Below are 27,630 nucleotides of genomic sequence, written 5' to 3'. Positions count from 1 at the left end.
TCAGGAGAAAGTCATTTTCCATCCTTGACAAACCAAAAAAAGAATTCAGACTACCAGTAACATTAGTTCATTTATCCCTCAATCCATCAGCATTCCTCATTTCTTGCTGCACATAATCCTTTGTGGTCTATTGCAGTTCTTCCCTACCACAGTGATTATCCTCTCATTTATACCAAAAATACACTACTACTTTTAGATTTAATTTCCTCTGGTTAAAGTTCAAATAATATAGTTGACAAATGTTCATTTATATGACTTCTGAAATTTAATTTCATTCATCAGGGGGTAAGTGTACAGTACTGAAAAACTACAAAAAAGTTTTGAAAGTACAGTACAAGAGCTTTATAATAGTTTCAATTGAAGTTGAAATAAGTTTCCCCATTGATTTCAAGTGGTTCTAAAGCATTATAAAAAACATTTTATTCTGTTTATAAACTACTGCTCCTTCAGGTTTTCAACTGGACATACAAATTGCCCAGTTATGGTGGATGTACAAATCATATTTTTTTAAATATGATAATCAGCCCTGACTAGAGTGGCTACAAGTGTGCAACAATTGTCCTCAGTGACACTTGTCTAGGGAGGGGTGAAAGGGGAAAATAAAATCAGGGACGATCTCTCATATCGATTGCTATCCAGTCGATTGCTATCCAGTGAACCCTGCTAGGGAATGTGCATTTAAGTCAGATGAACCCCAAGCAATGCCGTACCGCCCCTCCCTTCATTATCAAATTGTCTGTCAACACTCACTGTCTAGGCTTACATTCAGAATGGCCATCTTGTGCCTATTATTCTTCTGTGAGCTTAAACAGTATGTGTTGGTAGGCTATTTTACTGTGGGGGAATCACAACAGAGTCCCATTCTGTTCTCACTGTAGAACTATGCCCCAGCATAAGTCATCACCACAAAGGGAAAGGAATAAACTTCAGGGGGGGGGGGGGGGGGGGTGAAGTTATATAAACAGAAGTCAGAAGAAATATTACACTGGTATTCTATACATAAATCATCATGTTGCTTTGGAATGATAAAGGGAGAACAACACAATCTGTATGTTGGCCACCAACATCCTACACAGTTTCTCAAAAGTTAAGTTTGAGTCCAAGTTCAAAATCTCCCCACCTCTACTATTCCGACACTGGTTGCACTTTTAATCACATTTCCTTTTGCGCTTCCAATTGAAAAACCACAAACTGACTGTACAAAGTACTGCTCGTGCTTACTGGAATCCTGAAGTGCCACAAGTACTCGTGTTTCTGTCAAGTCCAAGAGTAGGCCTCACAGAAGCACTACAAAAGAACACCCAGCAATGCCTACACACCACAAAACAAAAGTAATAATTATACTTTGAATGGGATAAACTTGGGTGATGTGGAAAAGCAGAGGAATTTGAGGCTCACAAGACATTCAATGCACCTCAAGTGGATAAGGCCATTAAGAAAAAGCTAATGCAATACTGGGTTTTATGGCAAGAGTTATAGAATGTAAAAGTCGAGATGTAATGGTTCATCAATATAAAACTTTGATTTCTCTACACAGATTCACTAGGATGCTGCGTGGATGAGGAAATACAAATATGAAGAATAACTTGAAAATTTGGGGCTGCTTTTATTGGAACAGAGGAGATTACGAGGTGATTTGATAGAGATGTTTAAATCTATGAAGGGGTGGGACAGAGAAACAGACTGAGAGGTCTAGAACAAGGGGACACAGATATAAGATTCAAGATTTAGGAACGGAGAACAAGAAAAACTTTTCTTTAAGCAGAGGATTGTGAGGCGGTGGAATGATCTACCAGGGTTAGTGACTGAAGCAGAGATCATGTCAACATTTAAAAATAGGTTAAATAGGTGGCTGAAGGGCAATGAAGGGATATGGGAACCGAGCAAGTATGAGATTAGAACTACTGCTCATATGGAGCATAAACATGGACTTGTGGGCCAAACAGCCTGTTTCCTATTTTAATTTATGTGTAATTCCCTACAAGAAGTTCTATTCCACTATTCAAATGCTTTCCCTGCATCAATTCTGCCCCTGTGCTTTATGAATTATATTAAGCAGACAGTGAATGTTACCATGGGAGTATTTCATATTCATAAAAGCCAGTCTGGGCAGGATGAATAAATTCTGCAACCAGATTAGTCATACAAGTACTACGAGATGGTAGGGGACAAATTGAATCAAATTAATCTTATCCTTTTTCTCTTGCACTCTCCCACCAACATTCAACCTACGTCCCACTCCCCTTCCACCAGGAGCATCAACTCTCTACTGAAGTAAGTTCAATGGATGCCATCTATCCTCCAGTACCCCACCAAAGCAAAGCAGTTATTATTCATGTGTGAGCCTTCGCATAGAGAGCATTGGCAGGCTATAGGGGCAGTCAGGGGGAGGAATCACATCTGAGCACCCAACACCGACAAACACGCACCTCCTTAGCCAATTTTTCCCACCATAACCTAAATGCACTGAACTACTCACAGTACTCCCACTATTGCCACAGCTGAGTTCAGCTAACTCGGCACAGACCAGAGAACAAATTTGGGTCTCAGACTAAACTCAATGCATCACCAGGAAAGTCTCACGCTTATCAAGGATTATAAAATTGAAGTTTCTTGCCACGTGGCTGCCGTAATCTCCATGTTAGCCAAATGCTGGACGGTCTTGAGAAGCAAGGAAGCTAATTCAGAATCAAACTTTTATAAGAATCTGCAGGGAAATTATCCAGCCAGGGTTGTTACCGGTCAACTGAAAGATTTCTTCCAAAAAGATAGGCTTTGCCCTATCAGGTTGAGGCAAGATCATTCAACTTGAGGACATCCAGATAATTCATACATTGCAAAGAGTGACAGTTTACTCCAATCTAGGGTTCTGACCAGAACTACTGGAGCTCTTGATTAATTTAATTTTTTTAAATTTGAAAAGGATGATACTAGAACAGAGATTATACCTATCAGGAAAGATTGAACAGGCTGGGGCTCTTTTCTCTAGAGATAGAGGTATTTAAGATTATGAAAGGGTTTGATAGGGTAGATGTAGAGAAGATGTTTCCACGTGTGGGGGAGACCAAAACTAGGGGCCATAAATATAAGTTAGTCATTAATAAATCTAATAGGGAATTCAGGAGAAACTTCTTTACCCAGAGGGTGGTAAGACTGTGGAACTCAACGACAAGAAGTGGTCGAGGTGAACAGTACAAACGTAATTAAGGGGAAGCTAGGTAAACAAGAGGGAGGATATGCTGATAGGGTTAGAAGAGAGGTGGGAAGAGGCTCCTATGGAGCATGAACAATGGCATGGACCAGTTGGTCTGAATGGCCTGTTTTTTTTGCTGTACATTCTATGTAATTGCAGCTGGATCTGTCATTAACAATCCATCCAAAAAAAAATTAAGAGTAATTTTCTCAACCTGATGCTTATGCAGTCCAATAGTGAGGAAATAGCTCAGCTTTTCCCTATGTTCACAGTACTGAGTATTACTGAACTGGATACGGTGTCCAGTTTGGGCCATTGAAAGGGAATCAAGGTCCTGCCCAATCTGAATGAACTCCATTATGAGCCCTTCAAGATGTACAATATTCTCTTTGAAGAGCTTTTTTGGAATGCCAACACTTCCGTTTGCCTCCCTGAAGCATATGAAATATCATCTCCCTAGGGAAAATCTTGGCACACTCTGACAGCAGAATTGCAACGAGGGTACATTCAGTTTTCAGAAAAATGTCTGAACAAAAGAATAAATGTGGAAAAAGAACTCAGGGTCCCCAAAAAGATAAAGTTGAGTCATCACCAATTTGATCTTCTGGGTTTGCTCAACAGGGAAGAGACTGAGCACAATCAGAGCATGGTCCCATAGTACCCAATTGCAAATAAAGGACCACCTGGGATAAGGAAATAGTCAATCCTCGAGAAGTAGTCATGAGAACTAGAACAAAAGGTAGCCCCAAGCCAATGGATTGCACTGCCTCTAACGATCCACCAGACCCAAATCTTAGCAAAGATTAAATATGGCCCTTTCCGTTTCAGTTATTGCTCATTTATCACAGCAATGAGATGTCAGCTTTGACCCAGAATTAGCATTGGTGTTAACGAAACCCACATCAGGGATAGGTCACTCACCAATGCTAATTTAGCAAATCAATATTAACTTACACTCAATCCAAATCTCTAAATACCAGAACTGTCATCTACTGCTTGACTCCTCCAAGCCATCATGGATGCCAGAAAATAAATGTAAAGTCTGTGCACATAATACATGCTTCTTTTATGCAGCAGTGTGATTTTTCCCCCATCACTTTCCACATCAATTATTCTTATGAGCCTTTGAGCAAGATTTGAGCAGTACTCCACTGTAGTACCAAGGGAGTGCTACACTGTGTCGTAAGTGTAATCTTTTGGATGAGACATTAAATTGAGGTACCGTCTTCCCTCTCAAGTAGACGTAAAAGATCCCATGACACTATTGCGAAGAGTAGGGATGTTCTCCAGAGTGTCCTGGCCAACATTTATCCCTCAACCAACATCACTAAAAACAGATCATCTGGTCATTCTCTCATTGTTGTTTGTGGAACCTTGCTGTGTGCAAATTTGGCTGTTGCATTTCCCTACATTACGACAGTGATTACACTTCCAAAGTACTTCATTGGCTGTAAAGCGCCTTGGGAAGTCCTGAGGTCGTGAAAGGCACTGAATAAACGCAAGTACGTTCATTCTTTTCTTTCTTTATTGGAGAGAAGAGACAAAGTTAATGTTTTGGGCCTGCACCTTCTCCAGAAAGGAATGTTACCTACTTTTACACTGTATATGAGGCTGGAAACTGAAGGTTTTTCATTTCTCTTCATCTTGCCATCAATATATTTGCTACAATACTAGTTAATCTTCACTAGTGTTGTGCAGACAAAAGTATTAAACATAACTTAACAGACAATTTAAATGTTTAAGTTTTTTTTTAAATTGTCCAATATTTGGCTTGCAATCCTTAGTTTACTTTTGTACGAACTATCTTTCATATTTTTAGCAAAGCTTAAAATATATTTACTTGTGCAAAATTATATTTATCTTTATATTCCATCAGTACACATTATGACCTTATCCCTGAATTGCAAAAATTTTGATGAATTCTCTTTGAAGCTAAAATTCCATTTAGTGAATGGGTTACCAACTTTGTTAAAATAGCAAATGTAGTTCTACTAGAGCAAGCAAAATAATAGTATGATAAAAATAGCACTGTGAAATTTCAAACAGTTTTTTTTAAGTAATTAATGTATCCACTTTTTTTTTTAAAAAGTGAAGGAAGTGAAAGAATGGAGCTATCAGAAGAAACTAGGTCCAGAGCAAAACCTGAAGCTGGACTGAGGTGTGATGCTGAGTCAGGAATAATGGAGACCTAGAGCATCTGAAGGATAGCCAATATCAGCAATGACAGCAACAGGAAAAGGACAGAACTAATTAAAGAGGCTATGTAAAGAGAGCAGGCTTGGGAACAAAAAGTAGACAGTTTTAGGCCAAGAAATAATTTAATTCACCAACCGCTCGATCTAAGCAAATTGAATGTACACAAGAAATTTTATTACAAAGATATGGTGCAAAGTCACCACCTGTACTGAGATACGTAGTTCCACTTGATAGACTAACTTTAACCAAGGCTTATCATGAAAACCTCAAAACTTTTGAACTAGTTGGAAAATCACTGGTTTGAGTAAAGTCACTAATCTATCAACAAAGCAAAAAGTATATTGAGCGCCGCTTATACATACATACTGACTTGTTGAAAGCAGTTTGTGAAACGATTGTATAGACAACATGGATGTTCACTGGTGTATCAAACTAAATTCTCACTCACAGGTCCACTGCAAAATATACTGCTCTCAGACTCGTAGACCAAAGATCATTTTAAGTCCAGCTATAACACCTTTAGCATACATACAAATTATTTAGTCAGCCTTATTTCTGGAGATTTTATCATCTCATTGCTAACTATAAGTTATTTCCTACACAAGCACATTTCACATAGCATTGCTCATGGGTAGTATGGAGCAAGGTTGCAACGCTTAGCCATTAGCTTGGAGAGTCCCTTTATTTGCTCTAAGTAGGTAAATACAAGCCACTGTAGCTGGTTGTAAACTACTGAAGTCTCTCACGGGCCAAATGTGACTGCTTGCAAATTCCAGGTACCAGGTTGATGAATGGCTTTGCTGGCTTGTTTCAAATAAAAGGATTGTTTTGCATCTGTAAAAAAAAGTCCGATGAACACACGCTAAAAACTAGATGCAAATCTTTATCTTCTCCCTATCTTCCCACGGAAGATCCGACAAGATGCTTATGCACTAGAAAAAAACCTTAATATAGTAATATTAAACTTGATTAACCATCCTATGCCACAATTTGCTATTTAACATGGAGATTAGATAATTAAACACCACTTTCATAGCATCAATATTGTACACTGCCTTGTAACCACCCATTCTGAAAATCTCAGGGCATTCTTGAAACTAATCCGACTGTCCTGCTTGAGACATGAATTTCTCAAAATTAAAGCAGCCTATTGGATGGCAAGTGCCAAGTTCTCAATCAATATCATTCTATTTTCTGTACAGCTCTAACCGCAATAAATGGGCAGTTTTTGGCTTAATTAGCTTTCTGACTAATCATTTTAAAATTCTAAACCCACCAGGGTGCACTTCAATCATGTTCCTAACCACAGAAATTACAACATGCAAACAGGCCATTCAGCCCAACCAGTCTGTGTCAATGTTTACCCACCATATGAGCAAATACTCCTAATCACATTTACTCACCCATAACAAAACACAATGGGAAAAGCCCATTCTTCCCATCAAGCTCAGAATCACATTACCAACTGTGGTGTATTGTGCACAAATATGTCAGTCAAATAAACAAGTCTTGTATTTTATTTCAACTTTCAAAACCTTGTCTTGGTCTCTTATTGACAAATGTGGTCTATGCTGTTTAGAAATAGCTCAAATGTTTTAAAAACATTGCTTACAATAAAAAACATTATATCAAGTTAAATAACTTGTGATCTCACTCTTTTTGATCATAAATCTCTATCAGTTCCCCAATATTGATAACTCCGAGGATACGTTATGAATCACAATTCATCTTAAAACTCCACCGTACAATTGTGAATTTCCCAGGCTAGCTTAAAAAAGGTACAGTTGACCAATTTGAACTTTACAGTAACCTCGGCCAATATCATCAAATAAATGCAAACTGCCTTGTGCAATTCCAATTCACGTTTTCCTGCAACATTTTTTTTTGTCAATTGCATTTTATTCTTTTTAAGGTTTTTTTTTTGTAATCCATAAAACCCAGAAACTCAGGTGGTTAAATGTGTTTTTGCAGCCTCCTGCCCGCACCCCCCCCCCAAAAAAAAATCGTCTCTCCCAACCAAACGGAAAGGAAGAGCTTGTTGACACTTTTCTAGCACGGACTGGAAGGGGAATTCAAAACAAACAATTAGAAAAAGAAAAAGAAAACCAGTGACCAAGACACGGCATTCTCGCTCTTTAAAATTGCCCAACCTCTGTAATGGGATGAGACTCGTTAGTGATGATAGGGGGAGGGAGGAGGAGGAGGAGGAGGAGTGTGCGCGCTTTCAGGCCTCAGTTCCACTCACTCACGCATTACAAGGAGCAGGCGACGGACGGACGGCCGGCCGGCCTCACACCAACACCCCGTGTAAGTGTGTGCGGGAGATTGTGTGGGCAAACCCGGCCGGGCCCCGATATCCGACCTCCCTCTCCCGATTCACCAAACGGTAAGCTGACATCCCATAATATAACATGGTGGTGCTGCTGCGGGCGGTTAACAGCGTGTGGGTGAATGGAGGCAGTGACGGTACCTGCTCTGTCTCCCCGGGTAATATTCGTTTCGCTTTTGCAGGTTCCGCACCGGGTGTAAAGGAATATTATCCGCCATCTTAAAGTGGGTGGTTTCACCTCCCACAATCCCCCGGGCTCCGGCCCTTACGTCATCCAGCCACCCTCCCTCCCCTTACGTCATCCAGCCACCCTCCCTCCCCTTACGTCATCCAGCCACCCTCCCCAGCCAAAGCATGTGTCACCCACACAATGACTGTAAAACCCAGCTGAACTCTTACAATTCAACTTAAAATGCCTTTGCTAACTCAGTGTAGAATTCACCCTGTGAATTGTTCTTTAAAAAGGTCAATGTCCTTCTGACCCCCACCACCCCAAAACAAAAACTGGGACAGATTTATTTTTTTAAACCTGTTTACCATTTCTTCACTCAGTCTTGGTGAAAGCAAGTTCATTCTTTCCTTGCTTTCTCGATGCATTGTAAACAATTTTACAACACCAAGTTATAGTCCAGCAATTTTATTTTAAATTCACAAGCTTTCGGAGGCTACCTCCTTCCTCAGGTGAACGATGTGGAAATTTCACATCGTTCACCTGAGGAAGGAGGTAGCCTCCGAAAGCTTGTGAATTTAAAATAAAATTGCTGGACTATAACTTGGTGTTGTAAAATTGTTTACAATTGTCAACCCCAGTCCATCACCGGCATCTCCACATCATGACTATTCTCGATGCAAGCAAGGAAAGAATGAACTTGCCATTTATACAACGCCTTTCACGACCTCAGGACGTCCCACAGCGCTTCGCAGCCAATGAAGTACTTTTTGAACTGTAGTAATATTGGAGACACAGCAGCCAACTTGTGCACAGCAAGGTCCCACAAACAGCAATGTGATAATGACCAGATAATCTTTTCTGATGTTGGTTGAGGGATAAATATCAGCCAGGACACCGGGGAGAACTCCCCTGCTCTTCTTAGAAATGGTGCCGTGGGATCTTTTACGTCCACCTGAGAGGACAAACGGGGCCTCAGTTTAACATCTCATCCGAAAGACGGCACCTCCAACAATGCAGCACTCCCTCAGTACTACACTGGAGTGTCGACCTGGATTTTGTGCTCAAGTTTCTAGAGTGGTACTTGAACCCACAATCTTCTGACACAGAGGCAAGAGTGCTACCAACAAAGCCAAAGCTGACATAGTTGGTGGCACTATTGCTTGCATGTCATGTCATTATCACAAAAACTAACATTATTGCAAAGGAAGAAACATGAATTACACAAAAGAGCAGTTTGCAGCAGCGGTGGATTTAGAAAACTGAAGGAGATGTGAGTGTTGAAGGGGTGAAATTTAATTTCCTGGGGGGAGGGAGGAGGGGGGCTGCCATCTCTAACTTTCTTGCCAGAAAATTTTCATTTTTGATGATTTTAATGATGCAGTTTCTGACAGTTTGGACCTTACCGTAATTCTGCATTTCAAGTCAAAAATAATTTCTCCTGGAAGGTTTAAAATATGTTAAATATAATAAAAGTATTGTAATTACCTCAATGCAATGTTACAGGCTTCACTCCATTCCACTGGAAATCTAACCAGTTACACCATGTTTAAATTGTGAACTGAAACCTTTTACAACACACCTGCACAATAATCCCAACAGGCAATGCATTTTATGTTCACAAGACAAAACTAGCTCACTGTTACAATAATCCTTGGCCTGAACCCTGCTGCAGTCCAGAGACAGGCAAGAATATTAGCAAGATTGAGGGTATGCTGATTTATATATTTTAAATAAACAACTTTTATCAAATAGTTTCAGAATGAATAAGGATAAGTCAATATGGCTCATGTGGAGCATAAATACTGGCATGGACTTTTTGGGCCTGTTTCTGTGCTGTACATTCTATGTAATATCATTGAAACAGTACCTTATAATCAAGTATTGATGAAGGCTCACATACAAGCATGAATTTGTTTTTTTATCCTCTTACATGCTGATCAACTGGATTGGTGCCCTTCTACACCCCCTCCTTGATAGTGATAGAGGAGTGAGGGATGCGTTAGGCCATGAGGTACTGATTGTGGTGGTATATAATTCTTTTGCTCCTGATGGCTCACAGCACATTATAGATGGCCAGCTTTGGGCTGCAAGATCTGTCCTAAGTCTGTTCTGCTCACGATGGACGGCATCCTAAATGTAAAGATAAGACTTTACCTTCACAAGGGCTGTGTGTTGGTCACACCTACCAATGGTATCATGGACGGAGATATTTGCGACAGGTTGGTGAAAAGATGTTAAGTAGGTTATTACCTTGAGTTGGTTCCCACATCAACTGGTGGAGGTCGAATCTGGCAGCTATGCAGTTATGTTCTTCAAGACATGGTCAGCTAACTCAATGGTGGTACCACCAGGCCACTCTTGTTGGTGGACATTAAGGTCCCCCATCCAGAATCTTGTGGCATTGGAGTCATGCGTTGCCAGACAGGGTAGGGGTAGCAGGTTTCCTTTCCTGAAGTACATTAGTGAAACAAATATTCCACAAAGGTATTTCATTCAACTCAATCAGAGGCCTTCTCCGTGTCTAAAATATTAGAAGGACTAAGTTATTCATTATGTGTGATCGATGAATAATATCAAGCATGCATCAGACATTGATGACTAAGTGCTTTCCATAGATAAATCTTGTCTGGCCCAGATGAATTTATTTCGTGATTAAATTATAAAAGTATGTCACCAGAATATTAGTGAATGTTTTACAGTTTCAATTCAGTAGGTGCATTTTTGTAGGAATTGTTATTCTTTTAATTGTAGTGTCAAGTATACACCTATTTCACACCATGGGGTAAATTTTAACTTTGAGCCGGGAAGGGGGTGGGGGGGGAGATTTTCCGGTGTGAAACCCGGAAGGTAAGTGGGCAGGTCGCGCTATATGAGGCCAATCAATTGTACTTCTGGGTTTCGCACCCAACAGCCAGCCTGATTGACAGGCTGACTGGCTGTCGGGCAGGAAGACCTGCTGCAGCAGGCCGCAGCTGGGGATCAGGGAGGAGGAAGGGAGGGATCATGGGCTGGGAAGAAGACCGGGGGCTGGGGAGAAGATCATGGGGCCGGGAAGAAGATCGAGGGGCCAGGAAGAATATTGGAGGTCGCTGGAGGTCAGGTGAAGAGCTGAAGGTAGCTGGGGGTCCACCATAGTGGGGTGGGGGGTGGGGGGTGGGGGCGATCGCGGGGTTCCTGTTGACCAGGTGAGCTTGTTGAGCCTGGATGAAGCATTCTTGCTCCTCTGGGCCCACAAGCAGTGTAATAAAGGCCCTTCCCAACTGCTTTCACCTGACGTGATTTGAAAGCGATGGGAAACCCAAACAGGTAAGCTTAAATTCATTTTAATTGTCCAATACACAAAATATTAAGTACCTCAAGTATCTCAATGAGGTACATTGCCCTTTTAAGTATTGGCCTGCTGGCTTTAAGTGGGGGCAGGACTTCCTGGTGTCTGCTGTCCACATGCGTACAAACCTGCCACATTAAACCAGAAGTGGGCGAGTTGAAGCCAGGATGCGGTCCCACACCAAAAACCTGTTATTTTAACCTCCCACTCGTCCCCAACCCACCCGTTCTTGGGGGTTAAAATTTACCCCCATGTGTCAGACATAGGGGGTTCATTTTGACCGGGATTCTCCCACTCATCCACCGTAACTTCGGCAGAAGAGCCGCAGAAACCCCACGGAAAGTCACCCCACGGAAAGTCACCCCCATAGTGTTTGAGGACCCCATAAGACAAATGACATGTAACAAAAGAGAAGTTTTTAAATTAAATCAATCAGGCAGAAAGCTATGGGGACCCGAGACTTTGCCTCACTGCATTGAGCTAATAGATTCTAGGACCTCCTCCAATGACATGGGGAAATTCAAGTAAGCCCTGTCAATTACATACCAAACCACAAAATAACTACAACAACTTACATTTATATAGCTCCTTTAACATAGTAAAACATCCCAAGACACTTTACTACAGGTTATGTCTGGAAAACAGTTGGATTCAGACTTGTCAAAGTGCTTAAAAATGTCATTCTGATGTCCGTCCAAGGGATTAATGAGTTTATATGTTGAGTAGCCAAGCCATGCAAACCAGGACAGTCCCAGTTTTGATCTTGGTCTGTACTGAGTAAGCTAATTGCAGCAGAGGTTAATGTAGGGGCACTACAGTTGAGCTCAATACTCCTTATTTAGGATGGGGAAAATAAGCCAGGACATCTGTTCCCGATTACTGTGCAGCTACCAATGCTGCAGGTGCATGTCTGTTGACATTTAGTACAGACAAGGTCAGGCTCAATTGTAATGTCTTCACAGTCGAATATCCTGCCACCATTCAGTGTCAAGGCACATACAAGAATGGCCACTTGATGTGGTACCAGAGGGTAACTGGTACTTATGCAACTATTAAGCAGCACAGGTCAATGCCTTCAGGGGAGATAGAGGTGAAGAAATTGGTGAAGGAAAACTGCTCAAGGATAAAGTGTCTGAAGTCCATGTTGGGCCATTAATAATTCTACAGTCCCAGTGGTGCACCATCAAGTTTCTTCCACAGGGCAAAATCCACTCTAAATTGCTGAGTTGATGTGCATACTGTGTTAAATTCATTAATAGATTAACTGTTATATATTTTGGGTAAGGGGAGAATTTAGTTCTCTCATGGCTTATATCAGAGCTGCATTTGTAATTGATCATTATCATTCTTATGTTGGTATACAAGGACCTTGATTCTATTTTCTGGAATGGTTTGAGAGCCTAAAGCTTCCCTTCACACTTGTAATAATATCACCAATAATGCATCATTTTCCCAAAGGAATAGAGGAGTAATCCCTGGGTTATGATCAATATCCAGGCAACTAAGGGGGTGAGTTTCCCAGGGGATTCTCCTGCCCATCCACTTTAACTTCAGCAGAAGGGCCGCATAAACCCTGGACAACGGCATATGCCAAAGTTACAGTGGATAAGCAGAAGAAGTAGTAGTTCTGGTCTACTGTGCACAGTTCCGGTCTCCATATTACAAAAAGGATATAGAGGCACTGGAGAAGGTGCAAAAAGATTTACAGGAATGATACCAAAACTAAGAGGTTATACTTATCAGGAAAGACTGAACGGGCTGGGACTCTTTTCTCTAGAAAAGTGAAGGTTGAGGGGTGACCTAATAGAGGTCTTTACAATTATGAAGGGGTTTGATAGGGAGCTGTAGAGATGTTTCCACTTCCACCCTAACCCTAATGCAGGGGTCATAAATATAAGATAGTCACTAATAAATCCAGTAAGGAATTCAGGAGAAATATCTTAATTCAGAGACTGGTTAGAATATGGAACTCACTACCACAGGGAGTCGTTGAGGCGAAAATCATAGGTGCATTTAAGGGGAAGCTAGATAAATACATGAGGGAGAAAGGAATAGAAGTTTATGCCGATAGGGTTGGATAAAGTAGGGTGGGAGGAGATTCGTGTGGAGCAAAAACACCGGCATAGACCAGTTGGGCTGAAAGGCCTGTTTCTGTGCTATACATTCTATGTAATTCTATGTAACATTTTAAATCCAAACCACTGTGAAAACTCATATTACATGCCACAATGGGTTTTGTGAGTCTTAAAGGAGCGGTGTTTAAATGGAACCTGCACCTGCAAGTCTGATAACAGTGGTATGGATGCAGACATATGGGTGATGAGAAGTATCCTTGGCAGTCATATTCCTTTAACTCTGCATTCTCTAATTGCAAAGGAAAAGATTATGCATAACCAGCATCAGGGAACTGCAACTGGAGGAGGAACACCAATCTTGAAAACTAACTCTGCACGAAAAATGTAAGGAGTCGCACAACACCAGGTTATAGTCCAACAGCTTTATTTGAAATCACAAGCTTTCGGAAGCTTGTGATTTCAAATAAAGCTGTTGGACTATAACCTGGTGTTGTGCGACTCCTTACATTTGTCCACCCCAGTCCATCACCAGCATCTCCACATCATCTGCATGAAAAAGGAGACTTTGCAGCTCATAGAAGACAAACGGGAGGCTGTAGGAGATGGGGATGTAGGAGGCGAGGTGCCAACTTCAGATTGGTAATGACAGGGCAAGGGGGAAGCTCAGATTGTTCCAGCTTTATGTGGATTGTCAAAAAACAGTAGTGATCATGCACTCAGCCACTATTTCTTTAAGGAGTTGTGTGATTTTTTTAAAGAGCTAAACAAGTTTCTGAGTTTTTGAAATATATATTTTAAATATTGTCCTTTATATGAGCTAACCCAATTGGAAAAATTATGAGTATATCTGTTCCTTTAAGAGAATTGAGATGGAATAATGTGACCTTCTGTTTGTGGATCCTATAAAAATGTCTCCCAGGACTCTTATCCCCATCTATCATCAACCATCTATGTCTGCTTTACTAGGATTGAAACTTTTCCCAATAGTGTTGCACCATGTTAATTGTAGGTCTGTTTTAAGCCACAGTTTATTTTAACTTTTAATGTCTCTTTTCTTTGTTAAATAGTTTATGCATTTACTGGGTTTCAAATTCTGCAGCGAGCACAAAACGACCATTCTTTGCTCAGTGGAATCATTCAAGCTGAGATATCAGAAATGAATCAAGTTACAAAAAGCACCACGTGGCCTGAAAAAACACCAAGAATAATCAATTAAAACAAGGATATTCCTCCTCCTATGACCATTTTTTTTCAGCAGCAAAATCTAAGAAACAGCAGGAAGATTGTATTACAATTCAGGTTTTCTCCAATATCTCTGTCCTACTGCGAACAGTCTGATGACAGTTCTCATAAACAGATGATCGCCCTTAAAAAACTGAATCCCGACTGTTTCACTGACCTAGAATAATTGTGTTTATCGATTAACTGTGATGGCAGAAAATTGCTTATTAGAGAGTATGTAGAATGTCTACTATTTCTGTCAATTTGGACAAAATAAAACACTATTAAACCACTTTATGCAAGCTAGAACTACAGTTCTTAACTTATTTACAAATAAAATGATACACAGAATCAAAATCTTAGGCAAAATATTGTATAGCATAATCAGCAATTTCCACTACATTCAAATTGTGTTGACTGTTCAAAAGAGTCCAAAGGTTTTCCAAGTTTCTCTCAATAAATTTTTATATAATTTATATATTAGCGATCATAGGCAAAAATTTGTTACAGAGGTCTATCCAATGCTGCCCATAACAGCCTTTAATAGAATATGAGCATCTCAGTAAACAATGAAATGTTGGCCTGGGAATTGTATCGCTTCACGGTGGCATACACTCATTTCAACGACATTAGCCCTAAAATTCCTCAGGTGTTCATTTGGTCATCTGCTGGAACCATGAAGGGTGACTCAGGGAGTGCCTCCCAAAAAATGATGAAACCAAACGTAAACCAGCTATGCTGTTCCTCCATTGTATTTTGGGGGATCCGATAGTCCCCTGCTGGAGTTATGGCGGGTGACCAGGAGGGCCCCTGTGGAATTTCAGGTCTATTGTTTTTAAACAGCCAACAGTTAGATACTGTATTACTGGATGAAGTCGCAATGTAGCTTTGCAGAGGATCCAAAGGAAACAAATAATAGGCTTTGTTTTGGGCAGCCAAACATGGATATGAAGAAAATGAAGACAGCAACAACAGCAACCACAACAACACATTACTTCAGACATCCACATTGATTACATTGACAAAAGCTATTTGCATTGAAGCCAGCAACCAACTTTGTCTCAGAACAAAGGAAATTTCATCAGGATGTCCTAGTGATGCAGCTGGCCGATGCCATTTTTAATTGAGACAAAAATCCTATTTTTCATCATTGACCCTACACTGGATTCTGCGGAAAGACCAATTTCCCCCCAAGAAGTCTTCTTACATACTAATTGTGCAAGTGAAGCACAAGGACCACACCATTCCTAGCCAGCAACAAGGTTATGGGGCAGAGTCAGGGAAAATTGCTTTAGGATAATCCAATATACCAGATCTCATTTTGTTACAAGCTGCTGATGCATTGTCACGTTGAAGGAGTGCTCTCCTCAATGCGATCCAGGCTAAGTCAGCTGATAAGACCCCCTGAGTGTCCATTATCTTTTCTGCTGCGTGCCAGGGGTCTTCCTGAGGTGGCATTGAAATCTTTATAGAGGGTAAGCCTTTGAATAATGTCTGTGGAGGGAAGAGAGGACATCAGCTATGAATCATGATCTTTCTATTCAAGTTCCAATTCATTAAAATAGTATTTGTTTATTTTAATGCCCAGACTACCTTTGTTCTGTAATTAAACATACTGGAGGTTCATAGAATCATAGCGTCATAGAAATTTACAGCACAGAAGGAGGCCATTTGGCCCATTCTGTCTGTGCCGGCCGAAAAATAGCTATCCAGCCTAATCCCACTTTCCAGCTCTTGGTCTGTAGCCTTGTAAGTTGCAGCACTTTGAGTGCATATCCAAGTACTTTTTAAATGTAATGACGGTTTCTGCCTCTCAGTAGGGGTCTGGAACTCACTCCTTTTCAGGCAGTGAGTTCCAGACCTCCACCACCATCTGGGTGAAAAAAATTCTCCTCAACCCCCCTCTAATCCTTCTAACAATTACTTTAAATCTATGCCCCCTGGTTATTGACCTCTCTGCTAAGGGAAACAGGTCCTTCCTATCCACTCTATCTAGGCCCCTCATAATATTATACACCTCAAATAAATCTTCCCCCAGCCTCTTCTGTTCCAAAGAAAAAAAACCCAGTCTATCCAATCTTTCCTTATAGCTAAAATTCTCCAGTCCTGGCAACATCCTCGTAAATCTCCTCTGTACCCTGTCTAGTGCAATCACATCTAATGTGGTGACCAGAACTGTACGCAGTACTCTAGCTGTGGCCTAACTAGTATTTTATACAGTTCTAGCATAACCTCCCTGCTCTTATATTCTATGCCTCAGCTAATAAAGGAAAGTATCCCTTATGCCTTCATAACCACCTTCTCTACCAGTCCTGCTACCTTCAGGGATCTGTGGACATAGAAACATAGAAACATAGAAAATAGGAGCAAGATTAGGCCATTCGGCCCTTCGGGCCTGCTCCGCCATTCAAAATGATCATGGCTGATCGTCTAACTCAGTACCCTGTTCCCGCTTTTCCCCCATATCCCTTGATCCTTTTAGCATTAAGAAATATATCTATCTCCCTCTTGAATACATCTAATGACTTGGCCTCCACTGCCTTCTGTGGTAGAGAATTCCACAAGTTCACCACCCTCTGAGTGTAGAAATTTCTCCTCATCTCGGTTCTAAATGGCATACCTCGTATCCTGAGACTGTGACCCACTCCAAGGTCCCTTTGTTCCTCTACACTTCTCATTATCCGACCATTTATTGTGTACTCCCTTACCTTGTTTGCCCTCCCCAAATGCATTACTTCACACTTCTCTGGATTGAATTCCATTTGCCACTTTTCTGCCCACCTGACCAGTCCATTGATATCTTCCTGCAGTCTACAGCTTTCTTCCTCACTATCGACCACATGGCCAACTTTAGTATTATCTGCAAACTTCTTAATCATGCCCCCTACATTTAAGTCTAAATCATTGATATATACTAAAAAAAGTAATGGACTAGAACTGAGCCCTGCGGAACCTCACTGGAAACAGCCTTCCAGTCACAAAAACACCCGTTGACCATTAACCTTTGCTTCCTGCCACTGAGCCAATTTTGGATCCAATTTGTCACTTTCCCTTGGATCCCATGGGCTTTTGCTTTTCTGACCAGTCTGCCATGTGGAACCTTGTCAAAAGCCTTGCTAGACTACATCAAACACGCTACCCTCATCGACCCTCCTTGTTACCTCTTCAAAAAATTCAATCAAGTTAGTTAGACACGACCTTCCTGAACAAATCCATGCTGACTGTCCTTGATTAATCCATGCCTTTCTAAATGACAATTAATACTACCCCTTAGAATTTTTTCCAATAATTTGCCCATGACTGAAGTTGGGCTGACTGGCCTGTAATTACTCGGTCTATCCCTTTCTCCCTTTTTAAATAAACGTTAGCAGTCCTCCAATCCTCCGGCACCACGCCTGTAACCAGTGAGGATTGGAAAAGGATGGTCAGAGCCTCTACTATTTCGTCCCTTGCTTCCCTTAACAGCCTGGAATACATTTCATCCGGGCCTGGCAATTTATCTACTTCCAAAGATGCTAAACCCCTTAATATTTCCTCTCTCACTATTTTCATGTCATAAAACACACAGTAATGAGCTTTAAACTTGCCTCATCAAGGCAGGATTTCATTGAGATCTCCCTCCATTCTTGATGGCATGAATGGGAAAAAAAGTGGCATATGATACTCAGTTGTCAGGTGTTTTCAGTGACTCTTCACCAAAATCAACACTACAATCATACGTCAGGAAATTGAACAGAAAATATACAAACATGTACCCCTTGATAAAGTCTAAATAGCAGGATGAACTATGGTTCAGGTTTTAACTCCATAGCATAATGCATCAATTTCTCAGTTGCCTGAGGAGATCCTCCAATTATGCTGTTGAGGAGTTCGAAGGGTTGTGTAGGGGGCGGGGTGGGGAGAGGGGTTACCTCAGTACAATACAGGGAAAAGTGAACAAATCAACAGCTCAATTTTATGGACAACTACAGAAAGTTGGACTTGGCACTAGTTCCAATTGACTACATAGAACCTCCCATAGTTAAAAGCATTCTCCAAGTGATCTGTTTCTACTTGCAAGCATCAACTCTCAGGTTCCTTCCTGTCATTAGAAGCCTCATTGCCTGTCTGATTATTGAGACCATAATCTATGACACTGTACTAATATATTTGAAGGTTAAAATATGGCCATTTATATTGAGATATCCAAAAACAATCTGATCTCCACTCTTCTCATTAGCATAACACTGGCTAGGAGTGATGTGTTCCTTGGGTAAATTTTCCCAAGTATGTTTTACTTACCAATATAAGCCCTTGGGCCCCAATATTAGCGGTAAGGCGGATTAGCAGCAGGGTTGGGGGGGGGGGATTGGGCGCATGGCAAACCCACATGAACCAAACTTACCGTTTCCGACATGATCGCATGTTGATTGATAGTGATTAACGTCCTCTCTGGGTTTCATGCCTGGCAGCTAGACTGATTGACAGGGCTGCCGTCAGGAGCTGCAACTTGAGGGGGGGGGGGCGGGAAAGAGAGAGAGCCAGACGTCATCCGACGCTGGACTGGAAGACCGGAGTGGGGGGATGAGAGGGGAAGATCGGGGGAGGAGAGGGGAAGACCAGGGGAGAGGGAGATTGGGGGAAGACCAGGGGGGGAATGGGGGACAATCGGAGGCGGGGAGATAGGAGGAACATCGGGGACAGATTGGGGGGACATCGGGAGGACATTGGGAGGACATCAAGGGAAGATCTGGGAGATGTCGGGGGGACATCAGGAGGGTGATGAGGGGAACATCTGAATGGGAGACATCGGACGTCGGAGCAGGTTTCAAAGGTAGGTGCATTTAGTTTCACCAGGCATGAATCAGAAGCAGTGGGCAAGCCGCCCAGGTAAGTTAAAAATCTTTCTAATCACTTACTCTGTCATAGGTAAAGTGCCTTAAGTACTTCAATAGTACTTGAGGCATTTGGCTCTTTAACTGTCATCCCACCGGCTTTAATTGCTGGCGGGACTTCCAGTTCTGGGGTTGCCCGCGCGCACGCAGGTGGGCCCCTGGGAAACTCGGAAGCCGGCGGGTTGGAGCCGGCTTCCGAACCCGAACAGGATTTGCGCGATTTTCGGAACCCCCCACCCCCAACGCACCCGCATTTGCCTCCTAAAATCACCCCCTTGGTGTCAGACTTCCCTTTTAAGAGCAAGTACGTCTCTGGCTAAAGATGGAAATAATTAAGTCCAAGGACCAGGTATAAAGGATAACTTACAATAGGGATCTAGCAGATGCAATAGATCAGCATGCTATCCTTTAATCTGAGACTTGAATTTAAATCCAGTTTAGCATGATGTGATAAAGATTTCCTCTCTATACTGGCCATAAAAATTGTAAGTGAGACTGTTACTGGAGCACAAAACATAGTCCACAGTACAAAACTGAGTTGGAAAGTGGAAAAGTTTATAATGGTGCAGTAGGAATCCTCTTCTGAGGTTGAAATTGAAACGGATTATGAGGATAGATTAGAAAGAGCTATAAACTGCATCGGAACATGGAACTGCAGATAATAACCTGGCTATTGAATGAGTCATATTCAGGGATTACCTCCAAAATTATGCAGATTAGCTTGTCTGCCTGTAAACCTTCCACAATAAAAAGTTCTCTAACTATGTGAGTGATCGAGGTACATTTTATGATGCCAGAAGGAAGAGTTAGGCATCTAATTCTCAAAGACGACTAAGGTACTATAATATTTGCAGAAACTATTATGCTTGTGAGGTCTTAAAATAAATTCTACTGAATTAAATGAAGTTACTATTGTCACCTCTTTATAGATCTATTTTCATTAGGGGAATATCCTGAGTTCGGCTTCATGAATGTTATCCAGCACATCAAGCCTAATGTCAAACCCTTAATCCTGAATATCCGATGCTGCATTAATCCCTGTATCTCCCTTTGACCTTAGAAGACAATACCATTTTTGGTCTTTGCCTCAGCTGAATTGATTGGTGAGTTCTATGTTAATTACTTGAAATCCCATACAAAACTGTCTTGTAGACAACAAGGATCTCTTTGGCAACGACCATCACTAGCCATAATAACAGACATTGCATAGGTTTGAAAGTGAGTGCAAAGTATCACTATACGAACATGGATGGGATCCTCTTCAAGTATATTCAGAAGGTGAAAAACTTCAGAACATTTGTACAGCTACTTTTTCCCATGATTTAAAAAAACAATATTTCTGGATGATGTGCAGGCCTTTACTCAGTGGGAGTGCTTAAACCAGTTGCAAGCGTTGATGGGGAAGCTTTAGGCATCTCTATTCCAAGCCAAATCTAATGCCTTCTTATCACTAATTTTCTGTGTAGATGCCCTATACGAATCAAGAAACATTCTATCTGTAGGCATCACCTAGACAAACGTTTCATTAAGAATTTTCATAGGATATCTAAAAAGCAGTTTTATGGATAAATCTTTTACACCTTTAACAAGAATCGATTGACTTAATCAGTTGAGCCATTAGGAAGCCTATCAGTAGCTGATCTATACAGACCAGGAAAGTTTCAGGTACTGACCTCACTCTGTGCTGAGTTAGGTGATCTTAGCTAGACACGATACGGGTTCTCCATTTGGCCTCAGTAATCGTGGGTTAGGGACGAGAAAATTGGCGAGGGTTTCTGCTTCTTTGTGCAAGCGGGGACATTAGGTGAGGACAGGTATCAGGCTCAGCTGTGATGCTGTCTGTAGTTGAATAGCTTGCTGATGCTCACATGGATGATTGACCATTTGAAAGAAATAACAGAGGGCCCCTGTCATCTATATAGCCATAATTTTGCGGAGAGGAAGGGGAATGGGGCAAAATTTAAGGAAAAACCAAACACTAATATCTTGCCTTGAGAGACATGCAGTTTATACAGCTGTGCTTTGTGTTGCTCAAATTTTAGGATAGGCTGATTCTCTGCCTCCTGATGCAGTACTTCTGTAAGAGTGCTTCATGACACATGGAATACATGGAAGAAATCGACTTTGCACTTGTGGCTGTCGTAAATTTTATTTTTCAAATAATACACTACCAAATACGCTTTCCTCTTCTGTTTTGGATCTTCCATTCGAGAATAATTGATCTTGGGATATTCTGGGTATGTTTCTCTATCTCTATAAACAGGTAAATTTATATTTTCTTTATATGCTGTTTTTGATCAATTATTTTGTGGCAATGCTGGGGAATGGGACATTTTCGCTACCTTTGTCTCCGAGCTCTCTCTGAACCAGGGTTCCCAGTTCCTCAGCATTTTTTAAAACCAAAATATTCCTGTGTAGATTTAAATATTTTCTTGTGAGCATTTCCTGTGTGCTGCCAAAAACTAAACACAGTCTATAAGGATGGAAACATTGTGATTGAGTTGGAGAAGTTGTCCCTGTAAGGAACATATTTTAAGGAAGATTTTCCTGGGTGCACGCAGGAATCCTGTAGCACCTGGGAACCATACAATATAATAGAATCATAGAATCATAGAAAGGTTACAGCACGGAAGGAGGCCATTTGGCCCATCGAGTCCGCGCCGGCTCTATGCAGGAGCAACCCAGCTAGTCCCAATACCCCGCCCTATCCCCGTAGTCCTGCAAATTTTTTCCTTTCAAGTACTTATCCAGTTCCCTTTTGAAGACCATGATTGAATCTGCCTCCACCACCCTCTCGGGCAGTGCATTCCGGATCCTAACCACTCGCTGTGTAAAAAAGTTTTTCCTCATGTCACCTTTGGTCCTTTTGTCAATCATCTTAAATCTATGTCCTCTGGTCCTTGACCCTTCTGCCAATGGGAACAGTTTCTCTCTATCTACTCTGTCTAGACCCTTCATAATTTTGAATACCTCTATCAAATCTCCTAGCAACCGTCTCTGTTCCAAGGAGAACAACCCCAGCTTCTCCAGTCTATCCACGCAACTAAAGTCCCTCATCCCTGGAATCATTCTCGTAAATCTCTTCTGCACCCTGTCTAAGGCCTTCACATCTTTCCTGAAGTGCGGTGCCCAGAACTGGACACAATACTCCAGTTGTGGCTGAACCAGTGTTTTATAAAGGTTCATCATAACTTCCATATTTTTGTACTCTATATCTCTGTTTATAAAGCCCAGGATCCCGTATGCTTTTTAACCGCTCTCTCAACCTGCCCTGCCACCTTCAATGATTTGTGCACATATACCCCCTGATCTCTCTGTTCCTGTGCCCCTTTTAGAGTTGTGTCTTCTGGTTTATATTGCCTCTCCTCGTTCTTCCTACCGAAATGTATCACTTCGCATTTTGCTGTGTTAATTTTCATCTGTCACGTGTCCGCCCATGCCACCAGCCTGTCTAAATCCTCCTGAAGTCTATCACTATCCTCCTCACTGATTACTACCCTTCCAAGTTTTGTGTCATCTGCAAATTTTGAAATTGTGCTCTGTACATCCAAGTCCAAGTCATTAATATATATCAAGAAAAGCAGTGGTCCCAGCACCGACCCCTGGGGAACACCACTGAACACCTCCCTCCAGTCCGAAAAACAACCGTTCACCACTACTCTCTGTTTCCTGTCCCTTAGTCAATTCTGTACCAGTGCAGCTTCTTCAAATCTATTTAATGATAGAGTAGCAGTATCAATCACGTCCCCTCTAGCATCTCACTAGAGAGGTCATAAGAATGTTTGGTGAGGGAGTGCACTGGTGCAGTAGGAGATGCTCTTCTGCTGTGTGCTGGGGGTGTTCCTGTGGAGGGGCTGAGATCTTTATACAGCATAATATATACTGCTGAAACTCATTTTATGCAAGATCTTTACAACGATAGAAAGAGAAAACTTTCAAGGCTGGATTTAAAACCAAGTCCTAGGGGGTCAAAAAGCAGTGCACTAACCCACTGATCCGCCTGGTCCCTAATCTCTAAACTGCTTAAAAAAAACCTTTGTGTTTTTTGTGGATATAGTTTAAAAAAAAGTTTTCTCTCCTCCTTTGATCAGAGGGGAAATGAAACGTGGGTGGTCTCATTGCTGAAGTTTGTGTCGAAAGCCTCCTACAGCGAAAGAACTGAAGAGGACTGCCTAGCAAATGCTCCTGAAGTGTACAGAAAAGAAAAGCCATGTGGTGTGAAATCTCCTAAAAGGACAGGCATCTGTGGGATTTTTCTAATTGGGCTTAGCTATTTCATCTACAATGTTGGCAACATTCCTCCATTTCATAAAAAGAGGGCAATTATGCCTAAAGGTAAGTAACGTGTTACTTTGGAAAGTGTTCTTTTTAACTTTTTATAATCATAATTTTTGGAGATAACAGGAATAAACAGAATACATTTCAACATTCATACTGGAAAAAATATACATGTTGATACATGTATATTTTTGTACATGTATATTCCTCAACTAACACACAAATTGAGCTCTCCCAGACTGGTGGGTAAACTTCAGTTATTTATTTAATACCTAATGTGCAACTGTAATAATTACAACTATCTGCATCATTACCATTCTTCAAAGTTGAAATAGGGAGAGAAAGAAGAGAAGAAGGATCCAGCTAAATCCTTACTTTCCATTCATATACAGTCTTGTTCCATGCTGAAATTATCAAACAGATTTAGATGTCCTGTCGGTTAGTATACCAAGAAAGCGAATCATACATTCGGAATTTTTTTATTGATTACGTCACACCAAATAGATAACTTGCTTTAAATGCTCAATTTGCCAAAGCTTCTGTATCCATGAAATCTACATTGGCATAGGCTAAGATTTACTTTCTAGCTACATTTGGAGGAACAGAGATCAAACTCCCCAAGTACAGATCCACAGGAAATATGAGAAGACAACCCTAAGACACAATGTGGAAGGTTTGATCCTGCACTATATTGATTATAGATATGGTATCTTTGAGTGATATATTCTCCCAATTATGGGGGAAGTCCAGAAGATGTGCAAGAATTCTCCATTTCTTGAACTCTCCCACATCCACCCCATGAGCTTTGTGACCGCCTGTCAAGCAAAGTTCCATACTACAAGTGCTAAGTTGTAAAAGGTATCCCATGCACTAGTGCTAGATGACATAATGATGTGTAACTCTGGAAAGTGTTACCATATATAAACCTTTGTATTTGTTTAATTTCAATTATTTTATTTGATGGCCTCCACTGTATGCAGAATGGACTCTGCTGTATTGACTGCACAACTGTTGATTCTAAATAATCTGCTTTTGTCTTCATTAGTTTTGCCCAGTATTTCATCCACACCTGGCAATGGGAAGAGGATTATGTTGTGTCCTGAATGAGTGGGGTTGTGAAGCTGTGAGACTCCTGTTACATTATATCAATTTTAGTCACATTGGCCCTGAAATTCCCATAGGGGGCCTAGGCAAAAGTGGGGCTGATTCTCCATCGGAAAATGGAGTAGGACCTGGTTCCAAAAAGATCCTGCCCTATTTGAATATTAAGGAGAAATTCCAGTTGTGGGGAGTGGGGGGTCAGGTGGGAGGTACATGGGCGAATCTTCTGCTCACATCTCTGTATTAGGCAGGTTGTGGGCAGGAGGCTTCCTGGCTTTTCCTGAGCATTCCTCCCAGTATGTCCTTTAAATACCTCAGGGGAAGTCATGCTGGCTGAAAGATGGCATAAATCTCACTGAAGCCAGGAAAAGTCCCCAAAACTAAAGGTAATTGAGCGTCTTCGAAAATGTCCTGCTGACTCCATTGGGAACTGAAGATTACCTTTTGGTGCTATCAGAGCGGTGTGGTATTGCTTTGAATTTGTTGCCAGCAGATCAGATGGGTGCTGCTGATATGTTCTCTCCGGTATGTGAATGACCCCATCTCTGTAACTTGGGATGGGATCTAGTGCTTCCTAGCTTGGGTGGATTTACAGCCTACTCTACCACACTTCTGCTGGCAGAGAGGATCATTTGGAATTTCAGAACCATTTTCTCTACTTCAATATTTGCTGCACCCATTTCAGCAATTGTTAAGTGCCTTTCAATATGTGGTGTAGGAAATGCAAAATTCAGATGATCCATGTTCACACAATGATATTCGCAAAAAGTTTGACTGCAGCATCAATTGAGGCATGTGGAGGTAAAAGTGTTGGGTTTTGTGCTGTGCTTGTGTGCCTCCTATTCATTGTGTGTTTTGTTTTGCTATGTAGTCACTGGGAAAAAATGTTCTTAGAACATTCTGTCCATATGTACCTTGAGAACAGTTCAGTACTTTGATAGTTTTGCAGTCGCACATACAATTTTAAAGTAGTATGAAGGAAAGTTGAATCTAATATATGTTATCTGATAAGTTTACAGATCAAATAATGGTACAATAAGTGGAAAAACATCACAACATAGAGAGTATTTATAGTTTTTCATATAGCATTAATATAAAATCTTGTCTCATACTTCCTTTCAGTCCTGTGGCGTGCAGTAGCAAAAGATATTCATCATAAACCATTACATTTCAGTTTCTTGTGATGAATTCTAATACATCAAAGAAATATATAAATAGTACATAAGCCAGTTACAAAAATCTGTCTAGAAAGCCAGAAATAGCCACATGCTAGCTGGATCACAGGTATCACAATGATTCACTGCTCTTTGTTATGATTTGTGTTTTTTTATATAAGGTTCCGGTTTTCCTTCCAGTGGTTTCACAGCACTTCCTGTAAGTGGACCTTGTTCCCATGAAACTAGAAGCTAATGTTTCACATTGCTTGCCCTTGCAGGGACAGCATGACTCATGGGTCTAACTAATAACACAATTGCAATAAATTATTTGCTGAAATATATATAGCGCCTGCTATAGTCTCAATTTCACACTGGAATGGTGGAAATACGGGATCAGAGTAGCTAAAATTAACTACAGTATTTAGTTCCAAATTTAAAAACAAAATGAAGCATAAGAAACAAGCAAACAGTACAGAAATTATTTTTGTCCAATACTCAGAGCACCAGGTAATGGGGTTATTATAAATCTCAGATCTGCGGTAAATACTCTTTTAGGTTCAGCATGACTGGTCACTCCAGTAAGAGGATCTCATGTCCTTCACAAAATGGAGAGCACCTTTACTGCCCAATATTTAATATGAAAGTGTGACCTAGGGCCATAACAAGAAGACCCCTGGTTGTATGCATTGGTTACTGTGATCTTGCATGTGCCGCTGTGTACATTTCTCCAATCTTTCCGAAGGTGGACTGAATAAGCATGTTAGTGAGATGAGGCCAAGTGTAAACCAACAAACTAATTTATTCCTACATGACATGAATGACACGAACATAGCTTTTGAGTGAGATTCAATCAATCCCCTACTGGTCCTCTGCCACTAACCCATTGAACTTTCCTCCTGGTGCCCTTGTTTGTTATGCAGGGCAGTTTTGGAGCACTAATACCACCCCTCATTGGGACAGAAATTCAGTGATTGTGCAGCCTTGAAGGCTGCAGCCAGTTATAGGGAAACATCTGTTTTCCTGCAGCAGAGGGTGCGAGATGTCTCAAGGAGCAGCAGGCTTGGGGAAAACCTTTGGTGAAACCCAAGCACCATCTTTACTCCAAACCACACTGGCAACTCACATTGCCTGCCACAGGGCTTCTACTAGTCTTCAAGGACACTTCATTTAAAGGGACAATGCACCTTCACCTCTCATCAACATAGAATACCCGGGCTCATTTGGCAGAAGTGTGCATGCCACTCACATGCATTTAACGTAGTCTTCTCTTCTTCCAAAGGAAAAGCTGGCCAATAGCTAGTTTCAGAAAAATGTGACTGGAGGAGAAGCACCATCACTGAAAATACTGAGTCTACATGAGCAGGAGGTGCTGGAAATCATAGGCAGACAATCAGAAAAATTTGTAGGAGGTGGCAGAGGGTAATATTGGGTGGGGTGTAAAACTGGCGTTCCATCCGATTCCGTGGGTTACCCGCCGGCGAGTTAGGTTAAAATTACCTCCAAGTAGTCCATCTTCCTCCTGCTCTCACTTGGCTATAGATATCTCCTTAGGAATAACAAGCCAATTGATCTCTCAGGTGAACTTTCTGAATAGCAAAAACCTCTAGTGTTCAAGCACAAATTCTCTTTAATCTCAGACTTGACTATAAAAGGAACATTACTATTCCATCATTTAACAAAAATATTATCCCTCTCAATATTATTCT

At 41.2% G+C, this 27,630-nt stretch overlaps 1 protein-coding gene across 1 annotated transcript in view; it reads right to left on the bottom strand.

The window, feature by feature from the left end:
• Nucleotides 1-7,952, bottom strand: part of atp9b (ATPase phospholipid transporting 9B) — a 284,027-nt gene extending 276,075 nt beyond the window's left edge. The window contains exon 1 of the mRNA XM_067981947.1: nucleotides 7,860-7,952. Within this exon, the coding sequence (XP_067838048.1) occupies nucleotides 7,860-7,936 (77 nt within the window). The 5' untranslated portion in view covers nucleotides 7,937-7,952. The remainder of the gene's footprint in view (nucleotides 1-7,859) is intronic.
• Between the last annotated feature and the right edge of the window lie 19,678 nt (nucleotides 7,953-27,630).

This window comes from Heptranchias perlo, chromosome 3 (genome assembly GCF_035084215.1).
Source record: "Heptranchias perlo isolate sHepPer1 chromosome 3, sHepPer1.hap1, whole genome shotgun sequence".
In the NCBI taxonomy this organism is placed as follows: Eukaryota; Metazoa; Chordata; class Chondrichthyes; order Hexanchiformes; family Hexanchidae; genus Heptranchias; species Heptranchias perlo.
This window is presented reverse-complemented; position numbering and strand designations above follow the sequence as displayed.